Source organism: Jaculus jaculus, chromosome 21, assembly GCF_020740685.1.
Source record: "Jaculus jaculus isolate mJacJac1 chromosome 21, mJacJac1.mat.Y.cur, whole genome shotgun sequence".
In the NCBI taxonomy this organism is placed as follows: Eukaryota; Metazoa; Chordata; class Mammalia; order Rodentia; family Dipodidae; genus Jaculus; species Jaculus jaculus.
In genome coordinates, this window is record NC_059122.1 from 4,492,836 (window position 1) to 4,510,456 (window position 17,621).

Consider the following 17,621-nt stretch of genomic DNA (forward strand, 5'->3'; position numbering starts at 1 on the left):
CACTGTCAAAAAAAAAAAAACAAAACAAAAAAAACACTCTGCCCAAAATGCCAACAGGGCTAAGGTGATTGCAAAAATAAGTACAGGGCTGGAGAGATGGCTTAGCAGTTAAGCGCTTGCCTATGAAGCCTAAGGACCCCGGTTTAAGGCTCTGTTCCCCAGGACCCACGTTAGCCAGATGCACAAGGGGGCGCACGCGTCTGGAGTTCGTTTGCAGTGGCTGGAGGCCCTGGCGCGCCCATTCTCTCTCTCTCTCTCTCTTTCTCTCTCTCTGCCTCTTTCTGTCTCTGTCACTCTCAAATAAATAAAAATGATAAACAAAATTTAAAAAAAAAAAAGTACTGTAATATACAAACATCCCCCAGGTGTGTTCTTGGCCAAATTTGTGTTGTTATAGAGATGGCAAGGACCGAGCAGCTTCATTATCTGAGACGGAGAGTTCCTGATAGGATGAAGTTCTCATTATAAAACCCCCATCAGAGAAGAGAAGAGGCAGAGGGGGAAGAGAAAAAGGAAAGGGGGAAGGGAAGGGAGAGAGAGGGAAGGGGAGGGGAAGGGGGATGGGAGGGGGAGAGGAGGGCAGAGCTTGCTTTCTCGGTGTGCCACATAAAAACAAACTTTCTTTTGTTTTCCAGCGATATAGGGCTCGAGCCCATCGGCATCACTGAGCTTTTTCCCCATCCTTCATTGTTCACTGTCTTGTCAACTCACTCGAAAGCATTGTTTCTTCTATCTCACTTGTATCATATTTTTATATAAATTCTCCAAGTCTACATTCCTGTCATGGGATGAAATCACAAAGCAAAATGCAGGGCAGCCTAGCAACAATGAAAAAAATACAGGAAGTCTGAAAAGAAATACTGAAAATCCCACTTATGCCGTGTCCCTTTTGATTCCTCAGTTCATCTTGTTAATTGCGACAATAACTAAAGGGTTTCCATAATCGATTTCTGCTATACAAATAAACGGTGAGCCTAGAGATTAATAAGCAGGTCCCAAGATCACAGAGCTCTTCAGGGAAGAACGGGTGTTCTCTCAGGGGTATTACGCGACCTCGGCTCAGGACGCTTAAAATGTGTAACTTTGGGGCTCAGGATGCAGTGCAGGGGTACGGTGCTGGCCTAGTGTGCACAAGGCCCTGGTTCAACCCCAAGCACTGAAAAACAAAGCCAGACTTGGCAGAGGCACTAACAGAAAAAGACTGATTTTAAATATGTTTTAAAAATGCATGTGTATCTTCCAAAGTGCCATAAACAAAAAATTTTAATGCTTTTTTAAAAAGTTATTTATTTATTTATTTGACATAGAAAGAGGGAGAGAGCCAGAAAGAGAGAGAATGGGAACACCAGGGCCTCCAGCCACTGCAAATGAACTCCAGATGTGTGCGCCCCCTTGTGCATCTGGCTAACGTGGGTCCTGGGGAATTGAACCTGGGTCCTTTGGCTTTGCAAACCAAAGCCTTTACTGCTAAGCCATCCCTCCAGTCCTTTAATGCTTTAAGATTTTATTTATTTATTTATTTATTTATTAGAGAGAGAATGGGCACACCAGGCCCTTTAGCTACTGCAAACAAACTCCAAATGCAGCATGCACCACCATGTGCATCTGGCTTATGTGGGACCTGGAGAATCAAACCTGGGTCCTTAGGCTTTGCAGGCATGCGCCTTAGCCACTAAGCCATCTCTCCAGCCCCATAGACAAAAAAAAATTTAAGAGAAAAACATGTGCAAGAACTTGGCAAAAAAGCAGAAATTTCCTACACACACACAGTTCTTACAAATCAGCAGGATGACTGAAAGCCCAATAGAAGGCCACATAAGCAGCCTGGTGTGTGGTGGCACATACCTTTAATCCCAGCACTCAGGAGGCAGAGATAGGTGGATCGCCATGAGTTCAAGGCCAGCCTGAGACAACATAGTGAATTCCAGGTCAGCCTGGGCCAGAGTGAGACCCTACCTCGAAAAACCAAAAAAAAAGAGGGCGGGGGCCACGTAAAAGAAGTAAACTGGAAGTTTACCAAAAATAAAACACAAATGAATAAGAAAATAAGTTCAACCTGAACCATAATTATAGAAATGATAAATTAAAACAATGAAGTATAATTTCTACGTTTCTGATTCACAATGATCAGAAAGCTTATTATTATGTTGATAAAGTTGTGGGAAAAAAAAAATGACACCCTTCAACACAGTTGCCAGGATACTTACCTGTGAAAATTAGCAATGTCTACGTTAACAATACCCTCTGACCCAACAATTACACCTACTAATCCACATAGATACAGGCACAAAAATACGTCTTAAAAAATATTCAGGCTCTTCCTGTTAGCGGCCTGAGGTGACCTGTGAAAATGGTTTGCTACTCTCTCGACCCAGAAAACCCCATGAAATCATGCAAGTCAAGGGGTTCAAATCTGCGTGTTCACTTTAAGAACACCCATGATGTTCAACCGTGATGTTGATGGCTCAGGCCATCAAGGGTATGCACATCCGAAAAGCCACTAAGTATCTGAAAGACGTCACTTTAAAGAAGCAGTGTGTGCCATTCCGGCGCTACAATGGTAGAGGTGGCAGGTGTGCCCAGGATAAGCAGTGGGGCTGGACGCAGGGTCGGTGGCCCAGAAAGAGTGCTGAAGTTCTGCCGCACATGCTTAAAAATGCAGAGAGTAATGCTGAACTTAAAAGGGTTTAGATGTGGATTCTCTGGCCATTGAACATATCCAGGTGAACAAAGCGCCCAAGATGCGCCGGCCTGCTTACAGAGCTCACGGTCGGATTAACCCTTACATGAGCTCTCCTTGCCACACTGAGATGGTCCTCACGGAAAAGGAACAGATTGTTCCCAAACCAGAAGAGGAGGTTGCACAGAAGAAAAAGATATCCCAGAAAAAAAAAAAAAAAAATGAAGAAACAAAAACTTATGGCACGGGAGTAAATTCAGCATGAAAATAAATAGAAATAAAAGGACAATATATATAGTCAGGGCTGGAGAGATGGCTTAGCGGTTAAGTGCTTGCCTGTGAAGCCTAAGGACCCCGGTTCGAGGCTCGATTCCCCAGGACCCACATTAGCCAGATGCACAAGGGGGCACACACGTCTGGAGTTCGTTTGCAGTGGCTGGAGGCCCTGGAGCGCCCATTCTTTCTCTCTCTCTCTCTCTCTCTGTCGCTCTCAAATAAATAAATAATAATGTCCAGCATTCGATGACTAGTCCAACAAAATGAACACATTCATCTACAGGGTTACTGTGGACATTTTAAAACAATGAAGTGTAACTATACAGAACTTGCTAGATCTGATCAGCTAAAAATAATCAACTGTGCTAATAAGCAGCTTTACTCAAAATACAGAGAGAGAGCTGGGCATGGTGGCGCACGCCTTTAATCCCAGCACTCGGGAGGCAGAGGTAGGAGGATCACCGTGACTTCGAGGCCACCCTGAGACTCCATAGTGAATTCCAGGTCAGCCTGGGCTAGAGCGAGACCCTACCTCAAAAAAAAATGTACAGAGAGAGGAGGCTGTCACAAGGACCACCTCTGGAAAATGACTGAGAACACAGGGCAGGGAGGGGACTTCACTAGACTGACTTTAGTTTCAAACATGGATTCTAGGCTGTGGCTTTTACTTTTTACAATAAGACTCAAGAGAGATGACTTAGCAGTAAAGAGGCTTGCCTGTGAAGCCTAAGGACCCAGATTCGATTCCCCAGAACCCATGTGCCTGATGCACAAACTGGTGCATGCATCTGGAGTTGCTAAAGGCCTTGGTACCGGCATTCTTTCTGTCTCTCCCTCTCTCTCTCTCTCTCTCTCTCTCTCTCTCTCTCTCATAAATAAATAAATATAACAAAATATCTTTTTAATTTTGGGGTATTTTTAATTTACTTGAGAGCGACAGAGAAAGACAGAAAGAGGCAGAGAGAGAGATCCAGATCCCAAGTAAACCAGACTCACAAAGGTGAGGCAAGCGCAAGGTTGCACATGCCCACTAGGTGACGCAAGTGTCTGGAGTTTGATTTCAGTGGCTGAGGCCCTGATGTGTCAATTTTCTCTCTGTCAACCTCTCTCACTTGCTCTCTCTCTAAAATAAATAAATAAGCTAGGCATGGTTGGCACACGCCTTTAATCCCAGTACTCGGGAGGCAGAGGTAGGAGGATCGCTGTGACTTCAAGGCCACCTTGACACTACATAGTGACTTCCAGATCATCCTGGGCTCACGTGAAACCCTACCTTGAAAAACCAAAATAAATAAATAAATAAAAATAATTTTACAAAAAGAGTACAGGTATACATCACAAGATCCAGCCTTCTTGTTGATATTTTATACTATACTTCTTAACTGCTGAAATATCTCTCCAGCCCTTTTCTAAAGATTTATTTACTTACTTATTTGAGAGAGAGAAGCAGACAGAGAGAGAATGGGCGCACCAGGCCCTCTAGCCACTGAAAACGAACTCCAGAACCATGTGCCACCTTGTGCGTCTAGTTTACATGGGTCTTGGGAAATCGAACCTAGGTCCTTTGGCTTCTCAGTAAATGCCTTAACCACTAAGCCATCTCTCCAGCCCCACCCTTTTTTAATACTATAATTCTATGCCTGGCCTGGAAGTCACCATGAAGTCCAGGCTGACCTCATACTCATGATACCGCAGTCTTGGACTCTTGAATGATTTTTTTTTTTTTTTTACTTGTTTAGTTTTGTTTTTGTTTTCCGAGGTAGGGTCTCACTCTAGCCCAAGCTGACCTGGAATTCACTACGTAGTCTCAGGTGGCCTCAAACTCACAGCGATCCTCCTACCTGTGCCTCCCAAGTGCTGGGATTAAAGGCGTGCGCCACCACGCCCGGCTCTTTGGTTATTTGTTTTAGATTATACGTAAGAATTTGTTTTAGGGCTGGAGAGATGGCTTAGCTGTTAAGCGCTTGCCTGTGAAGCCTAAGGACCCCGGTTCGAGGCTCGATTCCCCAGGACCCACATTAGCCAGATGCACAAGGGGGCGCACGCGTCTGGAGTTTCTCTCTCTCCCATTCTCTCTCTATCTGCCTTTCTTGCTCTGTGGCTTTCAAATAAATAAGTAAATAAACGATGAACAAAAAACTTTTTTTAAAAAGAATTTGTTTTATTAAGTCCCAGTTTAAGAGGGTTTTTTTTTTTTAATTATTTAAAAAAATACTTAGGCTGGACATGGTGGCACATGCCTTTAATCCCACCAGAGATCACTGTAAATTCGAGGCCACGCTGTGACTACATAGTGAATTCCAGGTCAGCCTGGGCTAGAGTGAGACCCTACCTCAAAAAAACAAAGAAAAAAAAAAAAAAAGTTAATAGAAAGCAAATCTGCCAAAGAAGTGTAAGATACCCAACAGACCCATATTTTGACAAAATGCAGCCTAGATCACAATCAAGGGCACTAACACATCCCACACGCTGGAGGCTCAGAGGACAATGGGATGACATCTTAACAAGTGCAAGAGAGCTGAGCGTGCCGCGCCTCTGGCACACGCAAGTGCAGCGGAAGACGCAGCTTTCAGTTCTACAAGTCTCAGTTAAGTCTCTGAGCTCAGCCAGGCGCAGGGGCGTGAGCCCGCAACCCGAGTTCTTGGAAGGATCTAGAGCAGAAGGCAGCCTGAGCTCCAGCCAGTCAGAAGCCAGCCTGCAGCCAAGACAATAAAATAAATTTTAAAAAAACTGACAAATAATACATACAATAATAAAATACATGATTTTAAAAAAACTACCATTTACTAGCAAAAGTTACCTTCCCTTCCCCATTTGCAAAATGGATTGTTGGCAAGTTCAGTAAAATTTCTGGCAAACAAGCCGGGAGTGGTGGCGCACGCCTTTAATCCCAGCACTCGGGAGGCAGAGGTAGGAGGATCGCCTCGAGTTCGAGGCCACACTGAGACTCCATAGTAAAGTCCAGCTTAGCTGGGGCTAGAGTGAAACCCTACCTCAAAAAAATGAAAAACAAAATTAATTAATTTTTTAAAAATTCTGGCAAATAGCAAAACTGAAAGTGATGCTAGCAATAATGTTTAGGAAATATACAGATACCAGAAGAAATGGGAAAGTGGAATTTTTTCTAATTTATTTGAGGGAGAGAGACAGATGACCACTGCAAATGAACTCCAGTTGCATGTGCCACTTTGAGCATCTGGCTTATGTGGGTCCTAGGGAATTGAACCTGGGTCCTTTGGCTTTGCAGGTAAACACCTTAACAGCTAAGCCATCCCGCCAGCCCTTGATTTTTTTTTTAATTGACAAGTTCCCATACTTACAGACAACAAACCATGGTAATTCCCTCCCTTCCCCCACTTTCTCCTTCACAAATCCTCAAAAAGTAGGATTTTTTTATTTTATTTATTTTTTTTATTTATATTTTTTGATATTTCGAGGTAGGGTCTCACTCTAGCTCAGGCTGACCTTGAATTTGGAGTTCACTCTGTAGTCTCAGGATGACCTCGAACTCATGGCAACCCTCCTACCTCTGCTTCCCCAGTGCTGGGATTAAAGAAGGGTGCTACCATGCCTGGCTGAAAAGTGGAAATTTTTTTAAAGAATGGATTACATATCGCTGGGCTTATAGTTTAGTGGTAGAGCATTTGCCCAGTATGCACAAGGCTCTGGGTTTAATCATTAAACATTTAAAAAAATTAAACATTTAAAAAAAAAACATGGGACTGGAAATATGGCTTATCAGTGAAGACATCTGCCTGTGAACACAAAGGATCCAGGTTCGATTCCCCAGGACCCACGTAAGACAGATGCACAAGGTGGGGCATGTATATGGAATTCGTTTGCAGTGGCTGAAGGCCCTGGTGTGCCCATTCTCTCTATGTCTGTCTCTCTCCTATCTCTTTCTCTACTTGCAAATAAATAAATAAGAAAAATTTTTAAGGACCTTTAAAAATACAAACATAAAAGCAAAAATCAAAATCATTCTCAGGACTAGAGAGACGGCTCAGTGGTAAAGGCACTTGCCTACAAAGCCTAATGACCTGGGATTCCCTTTGCCAGGACCCATGTAAAGCCAGATGAACTGGTGCATGCATCTGGAGTTCGTTTATAGCAGCTGGAAGCCCTGGAGTGTCCATTCTCTTTCTTCCTCTCTTTCTTTCTCTCTCTCTCTCTCTCTCTCTATTTAAACAAGGCCTCTCTCTGTAGCCCAGACTAGCCTAGAATTCACTTTATCACCCATGCTGACCTAAAACAGCAATTCCTCCTGCCTCGGGTTCCCAAATGCTGAGATTATAGGCCTGAGTCACCACGAACAACTTCAAGTTTTATTTAACAACAAGGGCAAAAAAAAAAAAAAAAAAAGCTAGAACTACTAAAAACAACTGAAATTAGACAACATGGAGGCCACACAGCACCATGAGAAAATCTACAGATCACAGGGTACCGTCTACAAACAGAACGTTCAAGTTGGAAAGGTCTTAGGTTAATTTATACTTCCCTATTAAACTTTAAGTTCAGGGGCGGGAGAGATGGCTTAGCAGTTAAGGTGTTTGCCTACAATGCCTAAGGACCCAGATTTGATTCCCCAGGACCCACATAAGCCAGATGCACAAGGTGGTATATGTGTCTGGAGTTCCTTTGCAGTGGCTATAGGCCCTGGCACACCCATTCATTCTCTCTCTCTCTCTCTCTCAAATAAATAAATAAGATTTAAAAAAAATTAAATTCAGAGCTGGGCATGGTGGTGCACACCTTTCATCCCAGCACTCGGGAGGCAGAGGTAGGAGGATCGCCGTGAGTTCGAGGCCACCCTGAGACTACATAGTGAATTCCAGGTCAGCCTGGGCTAGAGTGAGACAACTACCTTGAAAAACCAAAAATAAAATAAGTTCGGGGGTACAGAGATTTCCAGCACTTAAAGGCACTTGCTGGCCAAGTTGGATAGCCCAGGTTCAATTCCCCAGTATACACACAAAGCCAGACACACAAAGTGGCCCATGCATCTGGAGTTCATTTGCAGTGACAGTGCCCTAGTGGGCTCAGTCTCTCTCCCTCCCTCTCTCTCTCATAAGTAAGTAAATAAATATTTTTAGGGCTGTTGAGATGGCTTAGCGGTTAAGCGCTTGCCTGTGAAGCCTAAGGACCCCGGTTCGAGGCTTGGTTCCCCAGGTCCCACGTTAGCCAGATGCACAAGGGGGCGCGCGCGTCTGGAGTTTGTTTGCACAGGCTGGAGGCCCTGGTGCGCCCATTCTCTCTCTCTCCCTCTATCTGTCTTTCTCTCTGTGTCTGTCACTCTCAAATAAATAAATTTTTTAAAAAAGCATTAAATATTTTTTAAAAATTTAAGTTCTCTGTTTTTGTCTTCAACCTCCAAAAATTATTACTCCATTCACAGTATATCCCAAATAGCTAAAATGATTCCTGGCACATAACAAATGCTCAACAAGTATATGTCAAAAGACGTGTGTGTGTGTTCAGTATGACGTGGGGTGTATAGAGGTGTGAATGGATTTTCAAATGAAAAATGCTGAGACCTTGTGATGTTACACACTGTCACAGCTGCTGGCCAAGCTGAACCACTGACGTTTCCTTACAGTATTCTGTCACCTCAGGAAGCTAGGACAGAGGACTTCAGCCTTTCAGGGGAAGGGGGGGGTCGGAGGTCTGGGTGGAAGGCAGAGAAAGAGAAAGCATAAACTAGAACATTTTTCATGTGTTTGCCCAACAGTCAGTTTTGTGTAATTGATAAAGGCAAAGGCACAGAATACTTTATGATTTATGTATTTATGTATTTATTTGAGAGAAAGAGATAGAGAAATAGGCAGAGAGAGAGAGAGAGAGAGAGAGAGAGAATGGGCATGCCATGGCCTCTGGCCACTGCAAATGAACTCCAGATGCGTGCGGGCCCCCTTGTGCGTCTGGCTAACGTGGGTCCTGGGGCATCGAACCTGGGTCCTTTGGCTTTGCAGGCAAGGGTCTTAATAGCTAAGCCATCTCTCCAGCCCGGCGCAGAAGACTTTAAAGGTATTTGCTGAATGACTGAGCCTACTCCAAGACCACCGTCGCCATTACCAGAGGCTGAAGTTACCTTCAGCATCTGTGTAACCTTTGTAACTGTCAGAGTCCATTGGAATTTTTTTTAAAATTATTTATTTACTTGCAAGCAGAGTGGCACAGGGTAGTGGTTTGAATGGATGCCCCCAAACCTACTTGGCAGTTTATATTTTTAAATATATATATTTATTTATTTATTTAAGAGAGAGAAAGAGGTACAGAGAGAGAAAGAATGGGTGTACCAGGGCCTCCAGCCATTGCAAACGAACTCCAGATGCATGCGCCCCCTTGTGCATCTGACTTACATGGGTCCTGGAGAATTGAACCAGGATCCTTTGGCTTTGCAGGCAAACACCTTACTTGCTAAGCCAACTCTCCAGCTCCCGTTGGAATTTTTTAAAAATACTTATTTATTATGTGTGTGAGAGAGAGAAAGAATGGGTGCATCAAGCCACTGCAAATGAACTCCAGACACATGTGCACATCTGGCTTACATAGGTCCTGGGGAATCAAACCTGGGTCCTTAGGCTTCGCAGGCAAACACCTTAACCGCTAAGCCATCTCTCCAGCCCTCCCCTTTGGGATTCTTGGCAGGGACAAGAGTCACCAATCACTCTCTTCCAAATAAACAATGAAGGGGATAAATGAATCTTTAAAATATCCTTTTTGTTGGGTCCAGTAGCACATACCTGTAACCTCTGCTTCTTTTATAGGTTGAGCCCAAACCACCCACCCTCTAAACACATACATACACACCCCTGTCATGAAGAATCACCCACCGAAGGAAAAAAAAAAAAAAAGAATCGCCCACTGAATACACCTAAGTGTTGGGAGGGGAGAAAAAGAACAGGTGATGAAAATAGGCAAATGAATGTGAAATCAGTTATCTGACTTTACTGGGCTCAAGCAGTTAAAAAAAATATATATTTGTTTTTTTTTAATTTCAGATAGAATTTTGCTATACAGCCCTCGCTCACTCAATATGTAGCCCAGGCTGGCAGTGAACTTACAGCAATCCTCCTGCCTCAGCTTCCCAGGTACTGGGGTTACAGGCATGCACCACCGGGCCCAGTTACTTTTTTAAAAAAATTAAACCTGGGGACTGGAGAAATGGTTCAGTCGGTAAAGTGCTTGCCATGCAAGCAAGAGGACCTAAGTTCAGGCGCCCAGCACCCACTCGACAAGCTGGGGGCAGCCTGTGCCCCATAATCCCAGCCGCAATGAGGAGAACACAGGAGAAACCCAGGGACTTGCTGGCCAGCTGGTCCAGCCAAATTCAGGGGCTCCAGGTCCAGTGAGAGACCCTGCTGCAGAAAGCCAGGTGGGGTTGGAGAGATGGCTTAGTGGTTAAGGCGCTAGCTTCCAAAGCCAAAGGACCTAGGTTCGATTCCCCAGGACCCACATAAGCCAGATGCACAAGGTTTGAGCATGCATCTGGGAGTTTGTTTGCAGCGGCTAGAGACCCTGGCACGCCCATTCTTTTTTTCTCTCTCTCTCTCTAAAGTAAATAAATAAAAATAAAATATTGTTAAAAGTCAGGCGTGGTGGCGCACACCTTTAATCCCAGCACTTGAGAGGCAGAGGTAGGAGGATCGCCGTGAGTTCAAGGCCACCCTGAGACTCCATAGTGAATTCCAGGTCAGCCTGGGCTAGAGTGAAACCCTACCTCAAAAAATAAACAAAGATACTAAAAAATAAAGAAAAAAAAGTAGAAGAAGAAAGGAAGGAAGGAAGGAAGGTGGGCAGCAATCAACCAAAGAAAACACCTGCTGTCAACGTGTGGCCTCCACATGCACACGGGCCACGCCTGCACACGCATGAACGCGCACACAAGCAAATGTGAAACCACAAATGGAAGCTCTGAAGGACAGGAGGCACAGAAGTAAACTACAAACCGGGGAATTCTTTTCTGGGCCTTTCCAATACAACCGTACTCCACCTTGCTGTCTTCAAATCAAAATAATTTAAGGTGGCTTATTTGAACCGTCACTATGTATGTCACACACGAGACAGCACAGAGCTGCCCTCGGTGACTCGGCGCTTGCTCTGGAAACGATGTTAACACCTAAATACATTAGCACAGGAACACGTGTAAATCATGAAAGTGACTAGAAAGCTAACGGAGCCCAGAGCACATCTGAGGGGAACTGCAGTAAACAGAAACCAAAACAGTGGCCAAGGGAGAAAATGAAGCGAGACACAAAAACAATTGCACGGAAGTCTTCAAGAAAATAAACTCAGGATAAAAAAAGAAAGAGAGACAGAGAGAGAGAGAGAGAAGGAAGGAAGGACAGAAAGAAAGAAAGAAAGAAAGAAAGAAAGAAAGAAAGAAAGAAAGAAAGAGAAAACAAACTCTTTAAAAAAGAGAGGAAAACTGCCAGAATTAGCCAACAGAGCCAGAAAACCAACAACCTGCCAATAGAGATCTTGTTTAGCGCAGGTCACTAACTACACCACGGAAAGAGAACACCCCAAAACTCAATGTTTCCATTCCTCAAATTTAAGGTTCAAAAGGACCCTTCCAAAAGATCAGGACTAAACAAGTGAAAGGTTTCGTGTGCAAAGTTCTTCCCTGTTTTCTGTTGCTGAAAACAGGACAACACCCCCTCCTCCCAGCCCCAGCAAAATCCTTGGGATGTATGTACACTTCACTTACAAGATTTACAATTGTAAGATTTATAATTATAAACACTTGGAAGATTTATAATTATAAACACTTACACGATTTATAATTACAAACACTTATAGGAGTCACAATTCCTGTGATATGTTTTGTTTTCTTTGCTCCCCACCCCACCCCCAACATCTTTGTACAGAGCTGGGTAAAACACACCAAGATCGGGCTGGAGAGATGGCTTAGCGGTTAAGCGCCTGCCTGTGAAGCCTAAGGACCCCGGTTCGAGGCTCGGTTCCCCAGGTCCCACGTTAGCCAGATGCACAAGGGGGCGCACGCGTCTGGAGTTCGTTTGCAGTGGCTGGAAGCCATGGCGCGCCCATTCTCTCTCTCTCCCTCTATCTGTCTTTCTCTCTGTGTCTGTCGCTCTCAAATAAATAAATAAATAAAAATGAACAAAAAAATATTTTAAAAAAAACACCAAGATCTCTTGATTCTAACACAGGAAAAGTCCAAATGCATGCCTAAAACTTAGCCATGACAATAACCATGGGCAGATCTAGGCCAAGGAAACAAAGTGGCAAGGAATTATCACCACGCAGCAGGGGCTAAACGGTCACCAGCTCCAGAGAGAACAACTGAAGTTGGGACAAGTTGTGATCAGAGGAACTGAAAGGGACAGGGACACACACACACACACACACACACACACACACACACACACGTGGCACCTCGTCCTCTGGGACACCAAGGGAAGGTTATAACTGACTTTTTTTTTTTTTAACAGACAAGGAAGAGTCAGGCTCTCCGAGTGAATGATGCTCACATGTTCCCTGGGAATCGTAAGCAAAATGCAGAAGGAAAAGAGCCGTCCACCCGCCAAGCACGTTTTGAGAAAACTTGCCCCAGGATAAAGCCACCAGGTACGGGCCCAGGCACAACCTCGGCACTTGCCAAAGGCTGTGTCCGGCCCCAGCTCTCTGGATGGGAATGAGAGAGTGGACTTGTTGGGAAAAAAAAAAAAAAAAAGTCTGGATGGCCGGGTGTGAGCCCTTCAGAAGTTAACGTGAAGCCGGGCGTGGTGGCACATGCACGCCTTTCATCCCAGCACCCGGGAGGCAGAGGTAGGAGGATGGCCGTGAGTTCGAGGCCACCCTGGGACTGCATAGTGAATTCCAGGTCAGCCTGGTCTAGAGCGAGACCATGCTTCAAAAAAACACAAAAAAGGAGAGAAAAAAAAAAAAAAGAAAGAAAGAAAAGAAAGTTACTGGCTGGGAGAGGAGGGACAGGAAAGGTGGGGATACTGGGGGACAGGAAAGGGGGACAGTGGACAAGAGAGACAGAGGGGAACAGTGGACAAGAGAGAGGGACAGTGGACAGGAGAGGAAGACAATGGACAGGAGAGAGGGACAGTGGACAGGAGAGGGGGACAGTGGACAGGAGAGGGGGACAGTGGACAGGAGAGACAGACAGTGGACAGGAGAGGGGGACAGTGGACAGGAGAGGGGGACAGTGGACAGGAGAGAGGGGCAGTGGACAGGAGAGGGGGACAGTGGACAGGAGAGAGGGACAGTGGACAGGAGAGAGGGGCAGTGGACAGGAGAGAGGGACAGTGGACAGGAGAGAGGGGCAGTGGACAGGAGAGGGGGACAGTGGACAGGAGAGAGGGACAGTGGACAGGAGAAGGGGACAGGAGAGAGGGGAATCAATGGACATGAGAGAGGGACAGTGGACAGGAGGGGGGACAGCAGAGGGGGACAGTGGACAGCAGAGGGGACTTTCGGGGACAGCCGGGCGCGGACTCGGCGGCGTGGGCTCGCGGGCTCGGGACGGCGCCGCGCTCTTCCGCTCACGTCCGTCCGTCGGTCGGTCGGTCGGTCGGTGCGTCGGTCGTTACCTGTGTCAGGGAGAGCTGGGCAGCCGCGGCCATGGTGTTTCCATCCTGCACGCGAGCGAGCGGCGACGGCGGGACGCGGGGCTCGGGGGCCGGGGGACGAGGACGGCGAGGACGGAGAGGACGGAGAGGACGACGGGGAGGAAGCCGAGGCCCCGGCCGGCGGGATGGAGGACGCGAGGAGGGCGTCTCCCCGAACTTCGACAACTTCCCCCGCCGCCGCCCCGCCCCGCCCCGCCCCGCCCGGCCGCCTGCAAGACCCGGAGCCGGACCGCCAGCCCGAGCCCGAGCCGTGCAAAACCCGGAGCCGGATCGCAAGCCCGAGCCGTGCAAAACCCGGAGCTGGATCGCCAGCCCGAGCCCGAGCCGTGCAAAACCCGGAGCTGGATCGCCAGCCCGAGCCCGAGCCGTGCAAAACCCGGAGCCGGATCGGAAGCCCGAGCCGTGCAAAACCCGGAGCTGGATCGCCAGCCCGAGCCCGAGCCGTGCAAAACCCGGAGCTGGATCGCCAGCCCGAGCCCGAGCCGTGCAAAACCCGGAGCCGGATCGGAAGCCCGAGCCGTGCAAAACCCGGAGCTGGATCGCAAGCCCGAGCCCGAGCCGTGCAAAACCCGGAGCTGGATCGAAAGCCCGAGCCCGAGCCGTGCAAAACCCGGAGCTGGATCGCAAGCCCGAGCCCGAGCTGTGCAAAACCCGGAGCTGGATCGCCAGCCCGAGCCCGAGCCGTGCAAAACCCGGAGCTGGATCGCCAGCCCGAGCCCGAGCCGTGCAAAACCCGGAGCTGGATCGCCAGCCCGAGCCCGAGCCGTGCAAAACCCGGAGCTGGATCGCCAGCCCGAGCCCGAGCCGTGCAAAACCCGGAGCTGGATCACAAGCCCGAGCCCGAGCCGTGCAAAACCCGGAGCTGGATCGCAAGCCCGAGCCCGAGCCGTGCAAAACCCGGAGCTGGATCGCCAGCCCGAGCCCGAGCCGTGCAAAACCCGGAGCTGGATCGCCAGCCCGAGCCCGAGCCGTGCAAAACCCGGAGCTGGACCGCCAGCCCGAGCCCGAGCCGTGCAAAACCCGGAGCTGGATCGCAAGCCCGAGCTGTGCAAAACCTGGAGCCGGAGCCCAAGCCGTCCAAAACCCAGAGCCGGATCACTAGCCCGAGTTGTGCAAACCCTGGAGCCGGAGCTGGAACTGTGGAAAACCCGGAGCTGGATCGCCAGCCCGAGTTGTGCAAAATCTGGAGCCGGAGCCTGAGCTGTGGAAAACCCGGAGCTGGATCGCCAGCCCGAGCCGTGCAAAACCTGGATCTGGATCGTCAGCCCAAGCTGTGTAAAACCCAGAGCCGGAGTCCAAGCACGAGCTATGCAAAACCCGGAGCTGGATTGCAAGCCTGAGCCCGAGCTGTGCAGCACCCCAACTCCAGCAGGATCACCAGCCTGAGCTGTGCAAAACCTGGAGCTGGATCGCCAGCCCGAGATGTGCAAAACCTGGAGCCCAAGCAAAAGCCAAGCAAAAGCCAAAGCTGGAGTCATGCAAAACTCAGAGCCTGAGCCATGCACAACCTGAAGCCGGATCAGGAGCCTCGAGCCATGCAAAACCTGGAGTCTGATCAGGAGCTCAAGCCAGAGCAATGCACAACCTGGAGCCAGACCACCAGCCTGAGCCATACAAAAACCGGAGCAGGATCAGAGCTAGATGAGAAGCCCTAGCCCAGAGCCCAAACTGGAGCCAGAGCCGAAACCTAGGCCCCGAGGCCCAGCCTTGCAAAACCTGGAGCCTGAGCTGGAGCCCCAGGAAAACCCAGCACTGACCACTGCGGAGCTGGAGTGTCCTCAGAACCCTCCTCCCCTCTCCTCCCCCTCCCCTTCTTACACCCACTTGCCCCAGCGCCTTGTGAACACTTCACCATGACCTCAAATAATAACAACAGTACTCAGCCTGGAGAAATGGCTCAGCACTTGCCTGCAAAGCCTGAAGGACCCGGGTTTGATTCCCCAGGAACCACAGAAAGTCAGATGCACAAGATGGAGCATGCATCTGGACTTCATTTACAGGGGCGGCAGGCCTTGCTGTGCCCATTCTCTCTCTCTCACTCTCTCTCTCTTTCTCTTTGAGAGAGAATGGGCCAACCAGGACCTCCAGCAAACAAACTCCAGATGCATGCGCCACCTTGTACATCTGGCTTAAGTGGGTCCTGGGGAATCGACCCTAGATCCTTTGGCTTCACAGGCAAGCACCTTAACCATTAAGCCACCATTCCAGTCCCCAGAAGTGCTTTTCTTTACAAAATCTAGAACAACTCCTGATATCTTTGATGTTATAAAAAGTTTGTTGAGCCAGGCATGGTGGTGCATGCCTTTAATCCCAGCACTCGGGAGGCAGAGGTAGGAGGATGGCTGTGAGTTCGAGGCCACCCTGAGACTACATAGTGAGTTCTAGGTCAGCCTGGGCTAGAGTGAGACCCTACCTCAAAACACCAAAAAAGCTGGAAAAAATTAAAATTCCGGGCGTGGTGGCGCATACCTTTAATCCCAGCACTCGGGAGGCAGAGGTAGGAGGATCGCTGTGAGTTCGAGGCCACCCTGAGACTACATAGTGAATTCTAAGTCATCCTGGGCTACAGTGAGACCCTACCTTGAGGGAAAAAAACAAAAAAGCTGGACATAGTAGCTCACCTCCAGTACTAAGGAATCTAAGGTAGGAGAACGGCCATGAGTTCAAAGGCTGCCTGGGCTACATAGTGAGTTCTAGGTCAGCCTGGGTGAGAGTAAAACCCTGCACCCTCTCCCTCCCCAAAGAAAAAGGAGGACAAAGTAGCCAGAAAGATAGCATAGAAAATGAAAGTATCAAACCACTCGGGAAGGGAAGAATAGATTAAATTCATTATGTAGGAAAAGCTCCAAGTTTCTGCCAGAATACCAGTAATTGATAGTGCCTTCTATCTCTACTCCTGAGTTGTGGTTTCAATTAATAATTTTATGTGCAGTAGGAGACAGAACAAGGCCTATTGGGATGGTCCAAACTCCCAAGTCCTATAACTTCTGAGACTGGATTTTTTTTTTTTTAATGACACACCAATGACAATTTGCATGTGTGTCCCAGATCTCATCAAAGCACTGGGTCACATCCTGAAGCTATTTTAGGAAAATAAATGTAGCTAATGAAAGATAAAATATGATCTGAGCAGACAAAAAAAAAAAAAGACTTACCACTGGGCATGGTGGCATATGCCCTTAATCCCATCACTCTGGAGGCTGAGGTAGGAGGAACGCCATGAGTTTGAGGCCAGCCTGAGACTAATTTCAGGTCAGCCTAGGCTACAGAGAGATCCTACCTAGAAAAAGAAAGAAAAAAAAAAACTGGGTGTGGTGGTTTTCATATGGTTCATATGGTATGAAAATTTGATATCATGCATAAATAGCCTATGAAAGCCCCTAACCTGAATCATGTATGTTAGTTAGTGGCACCTGCACAATACCATTCTTTAATTTTAACTTTTTAAAATCTCTCTTGGGGAGAGAGAAAGAGGCAGGGAGAACCAGAGAGAGAGAGAGAGAGAGAGAGAGAGAGAGAGAGAGAGAGAGAGAGAATGGGTACGCCAGAGCCTCTAGCTGCTACAAACTCCAGAGGCATGCGCCACCTTGTGCATCTGGCTTACGTGGGTCCTGGGGAATCGAACCTGGGTCCTCTGGATTTGCAGGCAAGTGCCTTAACTGCTAAGCCATCCCTCCAGCCCCCATTCTTTAAGGTCCCCATTTGTTGCAGTCACTTTCTCTCTCTCTCTTTTCTTTTTTTAAGTTTAGAGAGAGAGAAGAATTGGCACGCCAGGGCCTCAGCCACTGAAGCCGAACTCCAGACGCTTGCGCCACCTAGTGGGCATGTGCAACCTTGCGCTTGCCTCACCTCTGTGCGTCTGGCTCACGTGGGATCTGGAGAGTGGAACATGGGTCCTTAGGCTTCACAGGAAAGCGCCTTAATCTCTCCAGCCCACAGTCACCTTCTTGTTGCTGGGACAAGACACCCAACCAGAATTACCTCAAGGGGGTGGCCGGGGGGCGGGGGAGAGAAGACAGGGTTTATTTTGATTTACAGGCTAAAGAGGAACTTGTATCATG

The 17,621-nt window shown here is 47.7% G+C and overlaps 1 protein-coding gene and 1 pseudogene across 1 annotated transcript in view; one reads left to right on the top strand and one right to left on the bottom strand.

Annotated features, from left to right (window-relative positions):
- Positions 1–13,697, bottom strand: part of Eps15 (epidermal growth factor receptor pathway substrate 15) — a 131,141-nt gene extending 117,444 nt beyond the window's left edge. The window contains exon 1 of the mRNA XM_045139170.1: positions 13,522–13,697. Coding sequence (XP_044995105.1) covers positions 13,522–13,554 — 33 coding nt within the window. The 5' untranslated portion in view covers positions 13,555–13,697. The remainder of the gene's footprint in view (positions 1–13,521) is intronic.
- LOC101605581 lies at positions 2,351–2,951 on the top strand (annotated as a pseudogene).
- Positions 13,698–17,621: the final 3,924 nt, after the last annotated feature.